General features: G+C 43.4%; 1 protein-coding gene across 2 annotated transcripts in view; it reads right to left on the bottom strand.

Annotated features, from left to right (window-relative positions):
* Nucleotides 1-2140: 2140 nt before the first annotated feature.
* Nucleotides 2141-23995, bottom strand: part of LOC133545163 (leucine-rich repeat-containing protein 52-like) — a 35636-nt gene continuing 13781 nt past the window's right edge. The window contains exons 2-3 of one of the 2 annotated variants that reach the window (XM_061890535.1): nt 10488-10555; nt 2805-3081 (exon numbers count right to left, since the gene is read on the bottom strand). In XM_061890535.1, coding sequence (XP_061746519.1) covers nt 2956-3081; nt 10488-10555 — 194 coding nt within the window. In that variant the 3' untranslated portion in view covers nt 2805-2955. Of the gene's footprint in view, nt 3082-10487; nt 10556-23995 lie in introns of both variants that reach the window. The other variant, XM_061890534.1, reaches the window with a different exon arrangement.

Genomic DNA, 23995 nt, shown 5'->3' with positions numbered 1-23995 from the left:
ATAACAAGATTCTATCAGTTGGCATCCTTCAAGTGAATTGATTAACTCATATTATGTTCTACATATGGTGAATGTTTATATTCAATTTGAAGAAAAGCAAACCACCAGGGGTAAGTAAATGTTAGCATTTCAGTTTGGGCACATAATAACATAGGGCCCTTTCGTACTGACATTTGTGTGTGGATTGGATTAGTTCTCGCGGAAGAAAAGGCAATACAATTGGACCTTGGTATGCAAAGGTGATGGCCCTATGCGTGAGAAGAGACTACATGTTTAGCTTGATGTAAACATCTAAGTTATGATCGGCATCTGTTGTTCTTCAGTCACACGCAGACAGGAGGTAGACATATAAAACTGATAGTTTGGCTCCTCCAAGGCAGGAGTCCTTGATTTTTTGACTTAGCCTCCTCCGGGTACTGCAGACCTGTTTAAAGTACATCAAGCAAGAATGGGAAATAATTCCACCTGAAAAGCTGCAAAAATTGGTCTCCTCAGTTCCCGAACGTTTACTGAGTGTTGTTAAAAGGAAATGTCATGTAACACAGTGGTAAAAATGCCCCTGTGCCAACTGTTTGGCAATGTGTTGCTGCCCTTAAATTCTAAGTTAATGATTATTTTCAAAAAAAAAAAATAAAGTTTCTCAATTTGAACATTAAATATCTTGTCTTTGCAGTCCATTCAATTGAATATAAGTTGAAAAGGATTTGCAAATCATTGTATTCATGGCTCCTCCGGGTACTGCAGACCTGTTTAATGATGCTCGTGTTGCGATCCGTGACTCGGATCTTCACATATTATTTTTTATTTTTCCATCTTTGTTCTCATTCTCCGTTTGATCCGTTTATTTCCCGTTTAGTCCATCACCATGGTTACTTATCAGTTTCAGCTGCTACTCCCGGTTCCTGCACACCTGTTCTCTGTTAATCACCTTCCCTTTATAAGCCAGCCTCTTCTGTTTATTCTTTCTGGGACTGTAGTTTGTTTTCACGCAACGTAACGTCAGGTATGCTTTTCTCGCTAGCTCATTAGCTCAGCCACCTTGTCAACTTTAGCTCACATGCTAATCATCTTTGTTTTTACTTTTGATGCCTTCATGCCAAGTCTTAGTTCTTATATTTCCTAGCTTTCACGCCAGCGTCTTCTGTTTCCCTTTTTATTGGCACCAGTGTTTTTGTTCAGAGCTCACCTTTTGTTAATAAATTGGTTCCATCCTACCTTTGTTGTGTTCTTCGTTTGACGCATCCACGAGGGAATCGAACCCGGTACCACGATGCCGAACCGACGTTACAGCTCACTTGTAATAAAGCAACTTTTTGTTCAGCAGAACGTCTCCGATGTCTCTTTTGATCCAGTCGCACTGCCGTGTCACCTTTCTGTCCGGACGAGAAAGACAGGACCAAAAATAAACTTCATCCCAGTGACAGCAGACATTGTACAGTAAGTGACATCTGTTGGGTCTCATGAGGTTGGCAGTGATTTTGTGGAAGGGAAAAACAAATGCGATGCGTTTTTTAAATTGATGTGTCAAAATACGTAATTAGTACATGTTTTTTATAAATGTGCTTGATACTACAGTACATATCTACTTACCTTGTGTAAATACAACCTTAATGGAGTTGTTTAAGTGTTTTTAGAGCGACTCTCATGAATCCATCGCATTTATTTACTATTTAGAATGCATACAAAAAAAGAAAACACACATTTCTTACATGAGGATTGTGAATTTATAAACAAGTGCAGTTCCCCTTCACTGACTGCCACTGTTTTGAAGTAAAAAAAAAAACTACAAAAAAACAAGCAGAGATGATATTTGCTTGAGTAACATATTTTTTTAAATTTTTTTCCTATTATAAAAATGGCTTTTAATGCAGCATTGCTTTCCATATTATTTGGTCGTCTACTTCATATATACACTATATTTCAAAAAGTATTTGGCCACCTGCCCTAACTCACATATGAACTAGAAGTGCCATCCCATTCCTAACCCATAGGGTTCAATAACATGTCGGTCCACCTTTTACAGCTATCACAGTTTCAACTCTTCTGGGAAGGCTGTCCACAAAGTTGTGGAGTGTGCTTATAGGAATTTTCGACCATTCTTCCAAAAGCGCATTGGTGAGGTCACACACTGATGTTTGCTTGTTCAATATTTAATGCAAAACTTGTTTGGGTGCCTATTAAAATGTTAATTTGTTCAACCTTGGCCCGCGGCTTTGTTCCGTTTAAAATTTTGGCCCACTCTGTATTTGAGTTTGACACCCCTGCCCTAGCACATCAGATTTTTAATCATTTGGATGGGTGGCCAAATACTTTTGGCAATATAGTGTAGGTTTTTTTTTTGGATTGATTGTACTAATCTCTCACAGCAGATAACAGTTTGTCGCTGGTGTGGTACCCTAAAAAATAGATTTTGAAACATGCATGTAGCTCTTGGGCCCTGGAAAAGGTACAACACATTTTATACAGGAGTCCAGCAATAAGCCCTATGTGGTCCATGAGTACCACAAGGGACATCTTGATTGTACCTTGACAGATCTGGCAGTGTTTGCGAGGTAGGTCGCCATCTGACGCTCAAAATATACGGTATGTTATCAATTTGTTCACAACAATGGCTGTACCCTAAATGGTCATACAAGCTTAGAGGGAACCGGCTTGATTCACATCCTCCTTGTCAGTCAGGCACTTCCCAAACAACCTATCAAAAGACTTCCAAACTGTCACAGTGACGATCCAAAGTGGGAAAAAAAGAGGCCCAAAACCCCTATACAGTGTGTTTTAACAAAGCATCCCCGTGGTCACTCCTGGCCCGTGCAGTCCGGCCCATCCCCCCCTCGTCCCCCTCGTCCAGCTCCAGCTGCTCGTCCTTCTTCTTGATGTAGCGCTCGTAGAACACCATGATGACCCCCATGACCCAGGCCGACACGGTTCCCGCGGCAAAGATGACAAAGCCGATGATCACGAAGAAAAGGTAGTCCCAGGAGCCCAGAGTGGGGTGACACAAAGTCCGTAGTTGGATCCCCACCTCGCCGAGACGATGGTCCTCCAGGTCGTCCGGGGAGGCGCACACGGTCTGGCCCTCGTCTGTAACATACACAATTGACCGGGATAAGAACATCTTATTACATTATGTTTTCTCTCATGCATTAGAATCACTTCTCAGTGTGATGCACTGCAAAAAAAAAACATTGTTAAATGAAGTGACCATCCTACGTCAACATAATTTTAGTTTAGTTTAGTGTATTAAGGATCCCCATTAGTCTACAAAGCAGTGGAGACTATTCGTCCTTGGGTCCAGGCAAAAAACATCACACAATCACAAAATAAAAGATTACAATGCAGTATAACCGCTATTTAAGCTCCAGGAAAAAGGCCATTAGAATTATACATGATGCCCCATATAGAGCACACACCAATGATCTGTTCATAATCAATCAATCAATCAATCAATGTTTATTTATATAGCCCCAAATCACAAATGTCTCAAAGGACTGCACAAATCATTACGACTACAACATCCTCGGAAGAACCCACAAAAGGGCAAGGAAAACTCACACCCAGTGGGCAGAGAGAATTCACATCCAGTGGGACGCCAGTGACAATGCTGACTATGAGAAACCTTGGAGAGGACCTCAGATGTGGGCAACCCCCCCTCTCTAGGGGACCGAAAGCAATGGATGTCGAGCGGGTCTAACATGATACTGTGAAAGTTCAATCCATAGTGGCTCCAACACAGCCGCGAGAGTTCAGTTCAAGCGGATCCAAGACAGCAGCGAGAGTCCCGTCCACAGGAAACCATCTCAAGCGGATCAGCAGCGTAGAGACGTCCCCAACCGATACAGGCGAGCGGTCCATCCTGGGTCCCGACGAGCGGTCCATCCTGGGTCTCGACTCTGGACAGCCAGTACTTCATCCATGGTCATCGGACCGGACCCCCTCCACAAGGGAGGGGGGGACATAGGAGAAAGAAAAGAAGCGGCAGATCAACTAATGAGTAATTTTCTTAAACTACAGGATATAATCCAATATAGTAGCCTTCAAGTTATGTTCATGGCCTCACAAAGGGCTCTACCTGAAAATATACAGTCTGTTTTCACTGAGAGATGGTCCACATGAACTCAGGGGTGTCCTGAAATTCAAACATAGCATGTTGAATTCCACAATCAAAGCACAAACGTTTTCTATAGCGGGGGTGAAACCGTGGGACAATGTGAGCGGAGAAATTAAACTGTCTTCTAGCCTAAGAGTGTTCAACCAAGCGGTAAAAAATGTGTTGGGAAACTACCAAAAACATAAGATAGGATAGGATAGGTCTTTATTTTCATTGCACAAGTACAACGAAACTTTGTTTTCAGCACAAACCTGTTCAAGATTAGACAAACAAACAGAGTACAGGGTTACAGAACAAGAACGCTGATGGTTCACCACAGGGGCGGTTCTAGGCATGCTTATATGAGGGGGCAGTCAGAAATGTGAAGGGGGCATTATGTGTACACATCATGCTCCAGCACTTTTTTTTCTGTGCTTATAATAACGATGCTTTCTTCATTGAAATGGGTCTTTAGCTATGTGTCCAACCCCAACCTGGAGTAGTGGATTGCACTTTGTCAGGCCTCTACCTTCAGACATGTCCAACTTGGGTGTCCCACCTGAAGACTAAGCTCCTGCTGTTATAGCTCTTACGGTCACTGAGGCACGCAAACCCCCTGACCACAATAAGGTGGCAATCCCTCAGGGGGGGAAACTGAAAAATAAAAATAAAAATAAATGAATAAAATAAAATAAAACATCCTTCATCCAGATTTTATCAACCAACAACATAACATTTATTCTAACTGGATGGCCTAACTCTCAAATAAATTTTGACCCAAAGTAAGACTTCACACACTACAGTCCATCCATCCATCCATCCATCTTCTTCCGCTTATCCGAGGTCGGGTCGCGGGGGCAGCAGCCTAAGCAGGGAAGCCCAGACTTCCCTATCTCCAGCCACTTCGTCTAGCTCTTTCCGGGGGATCCCGAGGCGTTCCCAGGCCAGCCGGGAGACATAGTCTTCCCAACGTGTCATGGGTCTTCCCCGTGGCCTCCTACCGGCTGGACGTGCCCTAAACACCTCCCTAGGGAGGCGTTCGGGTGGCATCCTGACCAGATGCCCGAACCACCTCATCTGGTTCCTCTCGATGTGGAGCAGCAGCGGCTTTACGTTGAGTTCCTCCCGGATGGCAGAGCTTCTCACCCTATCTCTAAGAGAGAGCCCCGCCACCCGGCGGAGGAAACTCATTTCGGCCGCTTGTACCCGTGATCTTATCCTTTTGGTCATGACCCAAAGCTCATGACCATAGGTGAGGATGGGAACGTAGATCGACCGGCAAATTGAGAGCTTTGCCTTCCGGCTCAGCTCCTTCTTCACCACAACGGATCGATACAACGTCCGCATTACTGAAGACGCTGCACCGATCCGCCTGTCGATCTCACGATCCACTCTTCCCCCACTCGTGAACAAGACTCCTAGGTACTTGAACTCCTCCACTTGGGGCAGGGTCTCTTTCCCTCGCCCGGACGCGGGTCACCGGGGTCCCCCTCTGGAGCCAGGCCCGGAGGTGGGGCACGATGGCGAGCGCCTGGTGGCCGGGCCTGTACCCATGGGGCCCGGCCGGGCACAGCCCGAAGAGGCAACGTGGGTCCCCCCTCCAATGGGCTCACCACCCATAGCAGGGGCCATAGAGGTCGGGTGCAATGTGAGCTGGGCGGCAGCCGAAGGCAGGGCACTTGGCGGTCCGATCCTCGGCTACATAAGCTCGCTCTTGGGACGTGGAACGTCACCTCACACTACAGTCAATATTTACAAAACTGAACGGTAGTCTGATGAATAATGATAAAAAAGAATCTCAAACTATCATTGCTACTACTACATGCAGGAGCAGGACTAGTCTTTTTAAATGATCTGAAAAATGGATGCATTACAGAGCATTAACTTTCTCTTTGTGAGCTGCTGGAAGCTGGAGCAGAAAATAATTAAGCTTGAACAACAACAGAAAAAACCTGCTGTGATTACATGAAGAAAAACAACAACAGTACAGAACTACAGCCTGGGGCGGGGCTTTACGTAGGGGTCTGTCAGACACAGGTCACTTGTCTTCAGTTTGTCACGTGCAGTGGACGTGGGCACTCATCTGGGCACAAAACTCATTCACTCCAATGTATGTGTGTTGCCCACTTGCTTGTAAATTGATTAAAACGCCTGTGTTTTTGTTTTTAGGTGTCTTGGTCATATCAAATGAAACTTATAATTTGTTTATTACAAAATTTAGATCGAAACATTAAAGGTTGACTATGTAGAATTACAAGAAAAACAACAGAAAAAGAATTCCAGCAGTTGCTTGCCAGACCGTTGCTAAGCAAAACGGGCCGTTGCTAGGGACTCCGCTCTGAACAGAGGACAGCAGAGGAGGACTGCTAAGCAGGATATATACCTTATGTTTCATTTTTACCGTCATTAACAGCATCAAAAATGACTTGTAGCTTGTTACAGGGACAGTGGAGGCTCTCTGCCTTCCAAACCACTGCTGCTCAGAGCCTCCGCTGTCACTGCTCTCGTCAAGTTGTAAAAAAAAAAAAAACAAGGAACTCCGTAGCACCGAAAGTCCGCGACGATAAACGTGTTTATGACAGATAAGACTACACAAATACACCCATCCTAACAAGTATATGATAAATGTAGACAATGTTTCCTTTTCTTTTACTTTCATACTGCAACAGTGATTGGATGTTTACTGAGGGCTGAGGGGTGTGTGCGGGTGTGTGTCTGCTGCGCAGCCTGTTAATGGTGTATACACGCACAGCGGAGGGAGGGATGAGAGGGAAGCCGACACTACTATATCGTGTGTGTCCCTTTTTCGGCGGATTTTTCCGCTAGTGCAGATAATTTTGTCAATTTGTAATGTAGTAATTTTGTGAGTTTATTTAAATTTGCTTTCTCAAAATTTGATTTGAGGGAGCAAGACATTTATTTAAGGGGGCTCTGCCCCCTCTTGCCCCTGCGTGGAGCAGGCCATGGTTCACCATAAGGCGCCCCCGTAAAAGATGGGAAAAAGGTAAACGCTGGGGAAGAATGAGTAAAAAAATACAATCTAGACTGGGCTCCTAAGGGGGCCCAGTCTGGAGTGGGAAAAAAACCTCCATAGCAAAGCACATATAACTATTACAACATGCATCTCGAGATATCTAGCAACAGAGGGAAGGTAGCTCAAGGTCATGGTGGTAGGCCGCAGCTCTTCAGGCGCTGACCATCCATTCATCACCTCTACGGGATTTGCGTCGAGGGCGTTGGGGGTGTATGTGTGGCGTATATTTTTTGGTGAATGCGTGTGTGTGTAAGCCCGCAGTCGCTAGTCCAAAGTCAACAACAACAGGTGTGTGTCCATGAGAGAAAAGAAGGGAGTTTGTTGTGTCTTCGCTGCAGTGACCTTCGGGAGAGTCTGAAAGCCAGGGAAAAAATCCAAATTAGAATGATTTGTATGCGAGTGAAAATAAAATTAGATTTTCACTCTAAATTGTCTATGACTGGTCCTCAAAAACTGCGGGGTAGACAGTCCGATGTAATCCACAGTTCCTCCCGCATCCTCCAATTATTTGTGCCAGCTTTGGGGTACTTTGAAGACTGCTAGCAACTTCTAATTTATCGACAAACCAGAGCAACGCTTACTTCAATCAGCAGATGTCCTGTTGTCATAATTCCGAATAGGTGGATATCTTCACGTCCTCGACAGAAAAGGGTCGCCAGGCACGCGGTACTCCTTCTTCTCCCAAGAGTCCGTCGCGTGTCCAGCAAAAACCTCTTCGTCACAACAGCAAGTTCGCTCCAACCCAAGATCTTGTCAATTTTGTTGAGGCCAGTTAAATAGTTCCAATGTTTAGATTTGTAGAGCAGTGCAAAAAGAGGCAACAAGAAAGTTAAGACAAGACAAAACAAAGAAGCAAGCAGGAGAGATAAGAGAGAGGAAAGGTGCCAGAGAGAAAAATCATGACTAGTTGTTTGGACTATCTCAACTGTGGGACACAGGTGCAAAAGAACTCACTGTGGAATAAGGGACATAACACACCAGACAATGCTTCAGAAGATGCAAAATACCCAGATAAAGTGGAGCTAATCTCATGGCCGCTCAATGCCACTGACAAAGTGTTTTCCAGAATATGTTATTCTTGTTCTGAAATTGTCATGTATCCATCAAATCTGCTGTTGAAACTTGGACTATATAACCAACAGATACATTGATTGTAAAATTGGGGCGGGACATGGATAAGCATTCTTGCTTTTTTCCCATAGCCCTTTTCGGTGGGAGCTGTTGCATGTCTGTCAAATTACGAAGCGCGACGAAGTGTTGCGATATATGTCTGCCGGAATAAATAAAGTAATTTATAACATGATCATTAATAACATTTTGTCATACAAAAATAACAACAACAAAAAACAAAAAAACAATAACTTGGAATTTAAATAATAATGGTCATACCAAAGATAAAAAAGAGCAATGTAAAAATAGATATATACTTTTAGCAAAAATAAATCAAAGAACCAATGGCCTATAGTGTACACATTAGTGTACCAAAAACAAGCAATATTCTAAGTGATGAAAAAGTACCACAATGAATAAAATATGACATAAAATACTGTGGAGTAGGGCGTGGTTGGCGCGCCTCCTGCAGGAATGGGATGTGTATGGCCCGGCCTCGAAGCCAGCGGCAAGTGAGTAGATTGCCCAGCTGGGACTGATTATCTAATCATCTGTCACCCTTATTAGCAGCAGCCGGAACAAGACACTGGGGGCGAGTTGGAGCAGAGCGAGAGACAGACTGAAAAGCAGAGACCCGCCGGACTAGAAAGTCCAAGATACATACGACTGTATAACAATAAAAGACGTCATTCAAACTGTCTACCGGGGTCGCGAAGCTCTGCCGGCATCAGAAGAACCCACCTCAAGAGGGAAACTTCTACAATTACATACAAAATCAAGATTTTGGTACCCATACCAAAATGATTTTGATACTTTTCGCACTCCATGGAACCGCTCCTTACCCACACTTCTTGGTGCCTGGTCTGAGCTGCTGTGACTTAGATTACCATAGTAACTAGTAGTGTTGCCCCGATAACAATATTTTGATACTGGTACCGGTACCAAAATTATTTCGATAATTTTCAGAACTTTTCGATAATTTTCTAAATAAAGGGGAGCTTGTAAGTACTCCGTGTGTGTGCGCTGCCGAACATGCTCGTCTGCTCGTAAACCGGAAATGACACGACATAACGACAACATTCTGTCAGCCAATTAGCGCACTATGGACTCACCATCATCATGGAGAAGAAAATGCACAATACGGAGGCATAAAGCCTTATAACGCTTAATAAGGTGCTTTAAAGGGGTCATATAATATTATTTTTTCTACATTTAAAACACTGTGGTCTACCTAACATGTAATTGTGTTTCTCTGGTCAAAATGATGCACTGATTGTTTTATGGATCATCTTCAGGCCGTTTGTGACAATCTCTTAAGGATGCGCAATTTTGTGAGCAGGTCTTAGTTATGTGGCTCCGCTTTGACAGCATATTCTCCCCGTCATCCTTTGATGTAGCGGTGTAGCGTGCAAGGACGGGAGTCGAAAAAGGGATGTCAAAAGATGGAGCTAACTTTTTTTATGACATTCCAACCTTGTGTATCATAATCCTTAGCTCATTCTTGCAAAAAAAAACACTGGAAATATGTGTCCCCTCCGACCAGAATTCTCTAAAAAAAAATTCCGTAAATGAATTAGCGCTTTTATAGCGAACTACTGACAGATATAAGTAAAAACTGTATGCTACTTTATATAAAAAATGGCAATATAGGGAAACAAAACACCAGTTGATGTCTTCTAATTGGTGCCGTATTGGGGTCCTTATACACACACACAACATAATATTACCCGTATTATTATCCGTATTTTTCGGACTGTTAGGTGCACTTAAAGGCCTACTGAAATGAGATTTTCTTATTTAAACGGGGATAGCAGGTCCATTCTATGTGTCATACTTGATCATTTTGCGGTATTGCTATATTTTTGCTGAAAGGATTTAGTAGAGAACATCCACGATAAAGTTCGCAACTGGAGAAAAAGCCCCGCCTCTACCGGAAGTCACAGACGATGACGTCACATGTTGATGGCTCCTCATATATTCACATTGATTTTAATGGGAGCCTCCAACAAAAACAGCTATTCGGACCGAGAAAACGACAATTTCCCCATTAATTTGAGCGAGGATGAGCGATTCGTGTTTGAGGATATTGATAGCGACGGACTAGAAAGTTAAAAAAAGTTTTTTTTTAAAAACGCGATTGCAATCGCGTTGCATTGAGACGGATTCATATGTTTTTAGACACATTTACTAGGATAATTCTGGGAAATCCCTTATCTTTCTATTGTGTTGCTAGTGTTTTAGTGAGTTTAACAGTACCTGATAGTCGGAAGTGTACGTCCACGGCCGGATGTCGACGCACAGTGTCTCAGGGAAGTAGACGGCAGCTGTACGGGAAGCACAAGCTCAGTTGATATCCGGTAAGAGGCGACTTTTTAACCACAATTTTCTCACCGAAACCTGCTGGTTGACATTCGGTTGGGATCCATGTCTGCTCTGATCCATAGTAAAGTTTCACCTCCGTGAATTTTAAACAAGGAATCACCTTGTGTTTGTGTGGCTAAAGGTTAAAGCTTCCCAACTCCGTCTTTCTACTTTGACTTCTTCAATATTAATTGAACAAATTGCAAAAGATTCAGCAACACAGATCTCCAAAATACTGTGTAATTATGCCTTTAAAGCAGACGACTTTTAGCTGTGTGTGTGAGCAGCGCTCATATTCATAACAGCTTGTGATGTAACGCAATGTTTTCAAGAAAAAAGTCTCGGGAAATTTAAAATTGCAATTTAGTAAACTAAAAAGGCCGTATTGGCATGTGTTGCAATGTTAATATTTCATCATTGATATATAAACTTTCAGACTGCGTGGTGGGTAGTATGGGGTTTCAGTAGGCCTTTAAAATCCATAGAATTTCTCAAAAATCGACGGGCGCCTTATAACCCGGTGCGCCTAATGTACAGATTAATTGTGGATGTGCTTACCGACCTCAAAGCAATTTTATGGTGTAATGATAAGTGTGAACAGTAGATGGCAGTCACCTATAAGCGATATGTGTGGACTGCAGGTTGATGACGCCTTGTGGAGAGGGGCGTGTTCCACGCGTCCCCTGCGGGCGGGGTGTGTGCAGAGGCCGGTCATGAAGCAGCCAACAGGTGAGTGGATACCTCAGCTGGAACGAGTTATCTAATCACCTGTTCCCATTATTAGCAGCGCTGGAGACCATGAAGCGGGGGGGGGGGGGGACGCATGAAGACGCATGAGGACGCAGGACAGAGGCACAGAGACGACCAAGGGACAGCTGAAAAGCTGGAAAGACGGACAATTGTGTAAAGTAAAAGATGTATTATATACTGTGTCAAACCTGTAACCTGAGCTGTGTGATACTGTGGTCGGAAGAACCCGGGCGAGACGCAGGAAACTTCCACAACTGGCACCCACAAACTGACGGGCTGGTGGAATGGTTTAATAAAACGCTGAATATCATGATCTGTAAGTCCACGCACGAGGACAAACCTAATTGGGATAAATGGCTGGATCCCCTAATGTTTGCGATGCGGGAGGCACCCCAGACCTCTACCGGTTTTGCACTGTTCGAGTTGTTATACGGCAGGAAGCTGCGCGGTGTATTGGACCAAATTAAAGAAAGCTGGGAGGAAGGTTCAAGCTGTAGTAAAAACAAAATACAATACGTTATGGACCTGCGAGCAAAACTCCACCAGGTGGGGCACTTGTCACGCGAAAATTTGCTCCGCGCCCAGCAACGGCAACAGCGTACGTACAACAAGGGAACCCAGCTGAGAAAATTTTCACCGGGAGAAAAAATACTTGTACTACTCCCAACTTCCAACTCAAAATTACTAGCAAAGTGGCAAGGACCCTTTGAGGTCACACGGCAGATAAATGATGTGGACTACGAGGTCCGGCGCTCGGACCGAGGTGGAGGCTTACAGATTTATCATGTAAATCAACTGAAAGCATGGAGGGAGGCCGAGCCTGTCTCCATGGTGACGGTAGTGATAGAGGAGGAGGAGTTGGGGCCAGAGATCCCGCACTCTGCTTCTTCTTCTCCTCTTCCCTGTGATGACCAGCTCACATTGGCTCATAGAGCGGAGGTTGCTGAGTTACAGCGGCGCTATGCAGATGTGTTGTCCTCGCGGCCCGGGCGCACGGATCTCATCCAACATCATATTAAGACCAGCCCGGGGATTACGGTGCGGTCTCGGCCATACAGGCTTCCCGAGCACAAACGCAAAATAGTGCGGGACGAATTAAAAACCATGCTGGAGTTAGGAGTAATAGAAGAATCCCACAGTGCGTGGTGCAGCCCTATCGTTCTTGTAGGGAAGAAGGATGAGTCTGTGCGGTTCTGTGTGGATTACCGCAAGGTGAATGAGGTGTCACGTTTTGACGCGTACCCAATGCCTCGGGTCGACGAGCTTCTGGATCGGCTGGGCACTGCTCGTTTTTTCACGACACTGGATTTAACCAAGGGCTACTGGCAGATTCCCTTATCACCAGAGTCCCGGGAAACATCGGCCTTCTCCACTCCGGAAGGTTTATACCAGTTCGTGACGCTCCCGTTCGGGTTGTTCGGTGCGCCTGCCACGTTCCAGCGCCTCATGGACCGGGTGCTGCGACCCCACGCTGCATACGCGGCTGCCTACCTGGATGATGTTATCATCCAGAGTAGCAGCTGGGAAGATCACCTGCGGCAGTTGGGGGCGGTGCTCGAGTCCTTGAGGCGGGCGGGGCTCACCGCCAACCCGGCGAAGTGCGCGGTTGGCCGGAGGGAGGTACAGTATCTGGGATACCACTTGGGGGGGGGGGAAGGCTGCAGCCACAGGTTGACAAGACGGCGGCAATTGCGGCCTGTCCACCCCCCAAGACTAAAAAAGAGGTGAGGCAGTTTTTGGGACTGGCGGTATACTACCGTCGATTTATTCCCTGGTTTGCGGACCTGACCAGCCCACTGGCGGACCTCACCTGAAAGGGTGCTCCAGACCTGGTCCAGTGGACGGAGCGGTGCCAGCAGGTGTTTGAGGAGGTAAAGAAAGCACTCTGTGAGGAGCCGGTACTGCGCATGCCAAATTTTAACATTCCTTTCTGTCTGCAGGCGGACGCGTCGGGCCGGGGACTGGGGGCCGTTTTGACCCAGCGGGTGGAGGGCGTTGATCGCCCCATACTTTACATCAGCCGGAAATTGACGGACCGGGAGGCGAGGTACAGTACGGTGGAGAGGGAGTGCCTTGCCATCCGGTGGGCGGTCGGGGCACTCCGCTACTACCTGCTGGGGCGGGCCTTCAGTCTCTGCTCAGATCACAAACCTCTCCAGTGGCTCCACCGTATGAAGGACGCCAATGCGCGGATCACCCGGTGGTATCTCGCATTACAACCCTACAACTTCCGGGTGGTCCACAGGCCGGGAGCGCAGATGGCCGTGGCCGACTTCCTCTCTCGCCCCGCTATTGGGTGAGGGGGAGTGGGCGCGACCGGACGGGTGCCCGGCCTGTGTCTGGCGGTGGAGGCATGTGGAGAGGGGCGTGTTCCACGCGTCCCCTGCGGGCGGGGTGTGTGCAGAGGACGGCCATGAAGCAGCCAACAGGTGAGTGGATACCTCAGCTGGAACGAGTTATCTAATCACCTGTTCCCTTTATTAGCAGCGCTGGAGACCATGAAGCGGGGGGGACGCATGAAGACGCATGAGGATGCAGGACAGAGGCACAGAGACGAACAAGGGCCAGCTGAAAAGCTGGAAAGACGGACAATTGTGTAAAGTAAAAGATGTATTAAATACTGTGTCAAACCTGTAACCTGAGCTGTGTGATACTGTGGTCAGAAGAAGCCGGGCGAGACGCAGGAAACTTCCACATGCCTGTTCAATAAATGACTAGCAAGAAAGCCCGAAACTTTGATGTTTTAATGAGAGTAAAAATAAATAAAAAATACACACTGCGCTATTATCATGGTCCACGTCTTGGACCATGTCATATTCTGGTTTTGTTTCTGTTTTGTTATCATCCTGTGTTGTATTCGACGTTTTTGGTTCCCGGTGGCACTTCCTGTTTGGTTTCTGTTGTCATGGTTACTCATTTAGTGTCACCTGATTCTGGTTTGTCGTCACGCACCTGAATTGATTAGTTATCTTCTTATTTAAGACCGCCCTTGTTTTTACATTCGGTCTAGGACAATAGTTTGCCTCACACAACAGATGACGTCACATTCCCGCATTGTGGTTAAGTACTTTTGTTATTCGATTAGCTTCCAGGCTATTTTGTTTATTTCCTTGTCCCTAGTTTACATTCTAGCGCTTTCTGTTCTTTCTAGCTCCTATGCTAAGTTCTGTTGGTTTGTCTATAGTGCCTTGTGCAAGTGTTTTTGTTATTAGTTAGTTTTTTTAGTTAGGAATAAATCATCATTCCTACCTTTAACGTTGTGTTCCATCTCCGCTGCACCACGAGAACGCAAACACACGCCACAATGCCACCTAGACGTCACAGCTCTAAAATCTGTCAAAATGTTTAGAATGACTTTGATTAACTGCAAAAGTCGCACTTTTTGATGGATTCTTGGCGCATTACGGCTACCATAGTCAGACATACTGTGTTTCAAAATACGGGTATTATGATGATGTGCCATATAAGTACATGCATACCCAAAATGGCACCTATGAGACATGTTGGAAGAGGAAGGGGCCCACTGCAGACTGTTCCCACAAGGTTGGGAGCATGGAATTGTCCAAAAGATTTTGATGTCCTGGAGCAGGGGTAGGGAACCTATGGCTCTAGAGCCAGATGTGGCTCTTTTGATGACTGCATCTGGCTCTCGGATAAATCTGAGCTGACACTGCTTAACACGATAAGTAATGACTAATTCCACTTGTAATCAAATGTTAAAAATAACGTTCAAAATATTAAACATGCTCATGCATTTGAAACCATCCATCCTTTTTTCTACCGCACTTGTTCAAGAAATTGCATGATTTATTTATTATTGTTTTTTTAGGGCTTTCCCTCCTGGGGGTTCTTCAGACCACCAAGCACCGACATGAAAGCCTTTTTCAGGGTTACGATATGTTTTTATTTTTCAATAAGTCTCTCAGTTGCTTTCCAGCAATTGTGTTTTTCGTTTTTGTTCTCGCTCGCGCTCTGGCTCCAGCTCCAACCCTGTCTCTCCTCCCGGCTGCTGCTTATAACAGAGCGACGGGTGATTAGATAACAAGGCCCAAGTGGGCCATCTACGCACCTGTCGCTGATTTCGAGGCCGGTCCTGGCACACCCCGCTTCGCTGCAGGCCGCAGGCCATGCCCCTCCACAGTTGGCTTCAGAATAACAATGTTATTACAAAGAATACGAGACCTATTATACTCTAGTAATGTTGCTCTTACTTAAAAATGCACGTGTTTAGTTTTGTTCAGTGTTAAAAAAAGAAGATATGGCTCTTACGGAAATACATTTTAAAATATTTGGATTCTTGGCTCTCTCTGCAAAAAGATTCCCGACCCCTGTGCTGGAGCATTCGAAGTGCCTTTCACTGGAACTAAGCGGCCAAACCCAACTCCTGGAATGGGCCCCTTCCTCTTCCAACATAACTGTTGCCCCAGTGCACAAAGCAAGTTCCATAAAGACATTGATGACAGAGTCTTGAGTGGATGAACTTGACTGGCCTGCACAGAGTCCTGACCTGAACCTGAGATAACACCTTTGGTATGACAGAGTGTCAGGCCTTCTCGGCCAACATCAGTGTGTAACCTCACCAATGAGCTTTTGAAAGTATGGTGGAGAACTCCTATAAACACACTCTGCAACCTTGTGGACAGCCTTCCCAGAAGAGTTGAAGTTGTATTAGCTGCAAAAGGTGGACCGACATCATATTAAATCCCTGTGGGTTAGGAATGGGATGGCACTTCAAGTTCATATGTGGGTCAAGGCAGGTGGCCAAATACTTTTGGCAATATAGTGTATGTCCAAAATGCTTACTAGGATGAACAGTTAGATCTCGTAAAGAACTTTGCGTGAGAGTTTTAACGAGCCTGGAAAACTAATCTAAGAACCAAACCCAGCTGCAAGTTTTTATCTGTTTTATTGGGTGAAACACGTCTGTTTTGATCAACTATTAAAAGCATCTCTGAAGTTACATGGAAGAGCGCGATGAATAATTAAGAGTTGCGTAATGTTTTTGCGACCAATTTCACCTTTCGTGTGGCGAGATTGCGCGTGCATAACGTTCACCTTCTTTGTCATGAAAACAACTAGCTTTGCGTGTAACACACGCTTGACTTCACGCCGCAATAAAATACACACACACAAAAAAAAAATACCGGGGATGAATTATTCAAAGCCCTTTTCTTGCTTAGAGGATCGAGCGTCGTGACGCCTGCTTCTGTGTGAGATTAAAAGGGAATGACTAAGACTGAGACCTTGCAGAAAAAAGAATGTACAAATCTAAATTGAGATTGTCTGCTGCCAAGAAACTACATTAGATGTATAATACATATTTTCTGCGGCGTGTTCGTTAGTTTTTAAACTGATTAACTCAGCTTTTTCCTACAATTGGCATTGATTGGGGAAAACACATAATGATAGCTTCCCCCAACCCACACACACACAGATTTATTCCCTTGGAGGGAATTCCCAGAGGGTAGCAGAAGAATTTTCCACTCAGGGTTTCCTGTGACACTCTATTTGCAACAACAGCCCAAAGACACGCCAGCTCTCATTTCTCTGCCATCATTTGCTGGGGTGGTGACAACAGAATGATAGTTTATTTCACTGAAAAAAAAAATTAAAGTGTGTGCATTTCTACCGCAGTGATTTAAATTCTAAATGACTCCATCTTTATACATTTTGTAAACAGTCATCATATCTGATGACAGAAACTTTATAAATGTTTATGACTATTGTAAAATGGACTGCATTGGATTCAATTGTACCGTAAGGCACACTTAAAATCCTTTCATTTTCTCAAAACTCGACAGTGCGCCTTATAACCCAGTGCAGAATAATTTTGGTTGTGCTTACCAACCTCGAAGCAATTTTATTTGGTAAGGGTGGCCAGTAGACTGCAATATGACTTAAGAAATAACACCAACATTTAATGTCTTAATGAAATTAAACAATGGATGTCCGCTAACTTTTTGCAACTCAACGCCAAAAAAACGGAAATGCTGATTATCGGTCCTGCTAGACACCGACCTCTATTTAATAATACAACTTTAACATTTGACAACCAAACAATTAAACAAGGCGACTCAGTAAAGAATCTTGGTATTATCTTCGACCCAACTCTCTCCTTTGAGTCACACATTAAAAGCGTTGCTAAAACGGCCTTCTTCCATCTCCGTAATATTGCTAAAATTCGCTCCATTTTTGTCCACTAACTCTCATAGTCATCATTGTCACCGACGTCCCACTGGGTGAGTTCTCCTTGCCCACTGGGTGTGAGTTTTCCTTGCCCTTATGTGGGTTCTTCCGAGGATGTTGTAGTGGTTTGTGCTTTTGGGCTTTATAAATAAAGATTGATTGATTGATTGATTGAATATGTTCCATTGAAAATATACAATGTTACACACGATGCTCAAAAATCCATCAAAATGTTTTAGTACGACTTTGATAACCTATGAAGCTGCACCGCTTGATGGATTGTACTTTGCTTCAACATACCAGCATTATTATGGTGTGTGCATAAGGTAAGACATAATATCTAGCCATTTGTTTCGCAATATTATGCAAAAGCAACTTTTCTTACCTTCCGGTACCTGCTGATCTGTATTTGGGATCTGCATAAGTCCTGAAAATTTGCTTGTGTCCACCTTTGTAAAATGTCAGATAATGAATGACGGGGAACAAGTCCCCTAGTCCCTGGTGGGTTAAGTTAAGGGTTACCCTTTAAAGTTATTTTGCACAAAAAAATATGTACTTTTGAAAAATGTATTTCCAATAAATTAGTTTTAGTGTAAAACACGCATCAAAATAAATTTACCTTGAATTGAAAAAGTATTAAATGTTTCACATCAATAAAATTGAAAAAGGTCGAAAACATTTATAATTGAAAAGGAGCTCAATATAGAATTATGCTTAGGGTCCCAATTTAGACAGATTAGCATGATTATCACTCTGTATGTATACTGCATGTCACAGTTTTGGAAAAAAATTCTTCAAAATCAGAACTTGTCCATTCATGGGTCACACAACAGTTGTACTGAAGTTTACCCAAAGTTAAAATTAAGTGGACTCGTAAAGACGAGAATTTTACACTCATCTTGAGCCGAATATCCATACATTTTCATAAGTAATGTGTGCATTAAAGTCCTACTCGTCAAAAACAATAATAAAAAAATGTCTAAAGTTAAAGTACCACTAATAGTCACACACACACTAGGTGTGGTGAAATTACCCTCTACATTTGACCCATCCACCTGTTCCACCCCTGCGAGGTGAGGGGAGCAGTGAGCAGCAGCGGTGGCCGCGCTAATGGCAAACATTCTTCAAATTTACCTGAAAAGATTACCATATTCGCATTCATGTGACTGAGCAGAGTGAAGATTGCAAATCCAAAGACAGTCAGTGTGGTCGACAGCTGGTGTAAGCCAACGACCGTCATTTTCGGACTACAACCCACTACTTTTTTAAACCTGTGCTTTATACGATGCTACGACTAATTTATGGATGTATGGGTTCACAACCTTCACACGCCGCCAATAAATCTATCCTTGTCATGTCAGACCAATGAAATTGCCAAACAGGTGGACCAATAAAATCATTCACATTAGGTAAAACACGCTCACACAATAATTCTGTCAGCCAATTAGCGCACTATGGACTCATCCTCATCATGGAGAAGAAAATGCACAACATGGAGCCCTAAAGCCTAAGAGGAACAACCGGCCATCATAAAAGGAAATAGCCGCTGCCTGGAACGGAAATCCACCACCACTAAGGGGTCAAAAAATGCCGGACCGCCATGAGCCAAAGAAGAAGACTTCAGCGGTTTCAGGCGGAGGAGAAAGACGAAGTCTGCGCTCATGACCTCTAAGGTATGCTACAGAATGTTTTGGACTATAGGGCGCACCGGATTATAAGGCGCATTAAAGGGGTTATATAATGATTTTTTTCTACATTTAAAACACTTCCTTGTGGTCTACATAACACGTAATTGTGTTCCTCTGGTCAAAATGTTGCATTGATTATGTTTTACAGACCATCTTCAGGCCGTTTCTGTCAGTCTCTTTAGGATGCGCCATTTTGTGGGCGGGTCTTATTTACGTGGCTCCACTTTGTTGTAGTGGTGTAGCGTGCAAGGACGGGAGTCGGAGGAGGAATGTCAAAAGATGGAGCAGACTGTTTCAATGACATTCCAACTTTGCTTAAACTAACAATCGAGCAGTGTCTCATCATCCGTGGATCATTAGTGCAACAAGATCACCAGACCAAAATTCTCTAAAAAAAAAATTAAGTTCCATAGGTGAATTAACACTTCCATAGCGAACTATTGACAAATATATGTTAAAACTGTATTGTACTTTACATTACAAATGGCAACAGCAGAGGATGAATGTCCCACAACAAGAGTTCAGAGAAAAGGAGCTTAATGGCTACAGTGTCACCACAGACTACAGTGGCGGAAGCGCGCAAATTTTGGTCCTGCAGATTCCAAATACACATCAACAGGAATCAATAGGTAAGAAAAGTTGGGTTTGCATAATATTGCGAAACAAAACACCAGATGATGTCTCCTAAATGGTGCCATTTTGGGATCCATATAGACACACCATAATAATACCCGTATGTTGAAGCACAGTACACCTGACTACTTTAGCCGTAATTCGCCGACGGTGCAGCTTAGTAGCATCCTAAAGTCGTACTAAAACATTTTGACAGATTTTTGAAAGCTGCGTGTAATCGTCTATAATCTCAATGAAATATGATCAAGGGTCTCGGCTTGATTGCTAGCGTCATCTTGCAGCGCACACGCATTTCTTATGTGTGACTGCCATCTACCTGCCACACTTATCATTACGCCATGTACCAAATTAAATTGCTTCAAGGTCAGTAAGCACAGCCAGATATAATACGTACATAAGATGCACTGTCGATTTTTGAGAAAATGAAAGGATTTTCAGTGCACCTTTTTAAAAATACAGTACTGTATGCTGTGTTACATGCACTGTCTTTTGTTAAATTTGTGAATGAACACAAGCGCCTGTGTTGAAAATTTTAATTTCCCCTCGGGGATTAATAAAGTATGTCTGATTCCTATTCTAAATATTTCATGTTTTAATGTGTACACCTATGGCTTATAGACTTGTGTGTTAATATATGTACAAAATAAAATGTGTCAAACATTGGGCAGGTGTGGCTTATAATTAAGTGCCATTTAGAGCCCGGAAATGATGGTCCTTGCCAGTTGTATTAGCTTTTGTGATGAACATTGCAGTCTATTAGCACTTTTAATACTGCTTTTCCTCACGAGGGTCACAAATAAGTTGGAGCCTATGCCAGCTGACTTTGGTCAGAAGGTGGCGTACACCCTGGACGGGCCAACCTCAAGACACATATAATTATTAGACAACTTGGATACTCCAGTTAACTAAGCATGCATGTTTTTGGAATGTTGGAGTAAGCCTGGAAAAAGAAGTTAACTCCACACAGAGATGTCCAAAACCGGATCACCGGGCTCTGCGGCCGCCTCTGTAACCTCTCGACCACCATGCACACCTGTGAACATTTTCTAACTTTAATTAGAGAACGTGGAGAACCCACTGATCCAGACCAATAGACCACTGTACGGCCCAATTTCTGATCCCCTTCTTCAGTCCTAATATCATAATTCTGGGGACAAATCGTCTTTTCTTGTGAAAAGTGACCTTGCGGATGAGGAGCATAAATGTTCCTTTAACCAGTGTTAAATATTTGATGGTCATGCCAGTCTCCCACTGTGTGATGAATGATGAGCCAAGAAGGCGCCAACTAGGAATCGCCGAACAAAAAGCTTTATTAGTTTCAGCGAGTTTCAGACTGGAACTGCAGCTTCCAGGAGAAAGAGTAAAGGCCTGATTACTCTACTGAGGTCCTCTCACATCACTGTCCTTAAATGCCTTTTACACGAAGACCCCCACTATTCGTAACTCCAGCCTTGGAGCTGGTCAGACTGGACAAAGCGAAATGTGTTGCTTTGCCAGTCATTCTATTTCGTGTGATTTGTTTCAGTCGGATGACCTCCGACCCCTATCTTCTACTCCTACTTGTGAGGGCTTCCGACCAAATGTTGCTAATGTCTTTACACTTCCTTTTAAAATCAAACTACTGGTATCCTTTAAATTCCCCACGTCCTGGGGGCAAGCGCCACCACTCTCTGTAGAGCCGATGATGGACATCTGCACCCAAAGCTATCTAAGGGCATATATCTTTAATAAAATAATCCACTAAAGCACGGGTGTCAAACGTATGGACCGAGGAATGGATCAGTTTAGGCCATTATTTTAGGCCATTGGTTCTTCGTCTTATTTTTGCAAAAAAACAAAAACAAATAAATAAATAGATTAAAAAAATAAATAAAAAAATTATATATATATATATATATATATATATATATATATAGCTATTTTTATCTTTGGTATGAAATTTATTATGTAACGTAAGTTATTATTATTTTTTTGGTTCTTTGTTGTTGCTATTTTTGTATTATGACATTTTATTATTGGATCATGTTGTGCTGCATTTTAATCTTTTGTTTTGTGATTGTGTGATGTTTTTTGCCTGGACCCCAGGAAGAATAGTCTCCACTGCGGTGTAGACTAATAGGGATCCTTAATAAACTAAACTTAACTAAGTTCTTTGAACAGGTTTTATCCGACCCAAGGGTAAGTATAAAAATGAACCTGAATTTTTTCAAAGAAGGAAACAGCTTTTCTAAATGTGTCCACTGGATGTCACAATAGCAGTTATTTGTATTCATGTGGTTTATTTTGTATATCAAAATAAACCACATGATGTTAGTGCATCAGTCAAGGAAAATGATCAAACTAAATAAATAACACACTGTAAAAAAAATGTGATCTTGATAGATTAAAAATTAACACTAATGAGTTGACTGATAAACATTATCATATAATTTATTCAGAAAATATAAATAACGACAAATAAAGGTGGTATACTATTAACTGCAACATGTAAGTGTAAAAACAACAACAAAAACATTATGATTTCTATAATTTTAGAATGTGCTTGTTCTATTTTTAAACAAAGAACACAATCTGAAGTTGTCTTTATTTTAAAGTTATCGTGCCGTGATTTTACCAGTCTAGCCCACTTCGGAGTTGATTTTTCTCCACGTGGCCCCCGATCTAAAATTAGTTTGACACCTCTGCTATAAAGGATTCTTTGACCAAATACAACTACATGCCAGTTCACGATCACATAAGAAAATGGTACACGCTATAATTCACCTCACCTGCAACCAACGGAGACAATTCCAAACCTTCTCTGATCCTGACAATGGATGCTTAGCACTACTTCCCTTTCCCGTTCATGCCCAGTCACAAATATTTGTGCACGTGTCTGACAGCTAAGACGGAAACCCCTCTGGCTCCATAGCATCACCCCTCTCCCGAAAGAACTGGCATCGAAACGTGAGGGCTTTCCCTTTCGCCTACCCCCATCCCTGCTCCGCTCTATTTCTAGACGCTCCCCTTATATAAGAGCTGCTAATCTAACCAAGAAGGACAACACAGAGGAGAATCTGTTGGTTCCTTCCTCAAGCTTTGTCTGTCTTGTCAGTGATGCGCCTTCTGAACCGAAGAGACAAGCCCGACATGTTGTGCAAACCAGGTGAGACCCAAATGAGACATAACGAGAGCTTGGTGACACAAACGCAGGTGCCTCAAAAATGTGTGTTGCATCCAATGCCCCCCGAAGCGTTCAAAGTGTTCCCACGGTGTACTCTTTAAGACTCGTTCGGGAGACAAAATGAGAGAGAATGAGGTACCGCCTGGAGCAGACCTGGGCAAATTAAGCATTTCAATGGTTAGAATGTGCGATTTTGCAGGATATACTAGTTACTAGGGTTGTACGGTGTACCGGTATTAGTATAGTACTGTGATAATAATTAATAATTTTCGGTACTATACCACCTCTGAAAAGAACTGGTTAGATCATGTTTATAAACTCAGGAAATATGTCCTATTTTTTAAGTTCATATTGTCAGGTTCAAACACTGATGACATCTATTAAACAAGACAAGAAGCAAGGAATTAAACAGTCTAAAAATAAAACGTCTGGGCCAAGGGTCGGGAACCTTTTTGGCTGAGAGAGCCATGAAAGCCAAATATTTTAAAATGTATTTCCATGAGAGCCGTATAATAGATTTTAACAATGAATGTAACTAAATGCCTGCATTTTCTTAGGAAGACCAACATTTTTAGAGTATTGTAGGTCTCTTATTTTTCTTAAGAACATTTTTATTCTGAAGCTAACCAATAATAAATAAAATACTTCTTATCATGAATGCGACTTCTTGAACAGGTGCGGTAGAAAGCGGATATTTTGACACTGTGATTACCAGCGTAATTATGTAGGTAGGTAAATATTGTTATTGCCCAAGTACAACACAACTTTGTTGATTGACTGATTGATTTGATTAGACAAACAAACAGTGTTTAGGGTCACAGAACAGCTATGGGGAGAAAAAAAAAACTCCAGAGCAAAGCATATATACGTATCACAACACACATCTCCAGACTTGCAAAAGAGGGGAGGGAGTGGGGGGCTACGGTGGCGGGCTGCAGCTCTTCAGGCACTGCCCAGTTGTCCATCACCATTCGCGTCAAGGG

Source organism: Nerophis ophidion, linkage group LG28 (genome assembly GCF_033978795.1).
Source record: "Nerophis ophidion isolate RoL-2023_Sa linkage group LG28, RoL_Noph_v1.0, whole genome shotgun sequence".
NCBI classification, from domain to species: domain Eukaryota; kingdom Metazoa; phylum Chordata; class Actinopteri; order Syngnathiformes; family Syngnathidae; genus Nerophis; species Nerophis ophidion.
The sequence above is the reverse complement of the archived record's forward strand: the minus strand, read 5'-3'. Positions and strand labels throughout refer to the sequence as shown.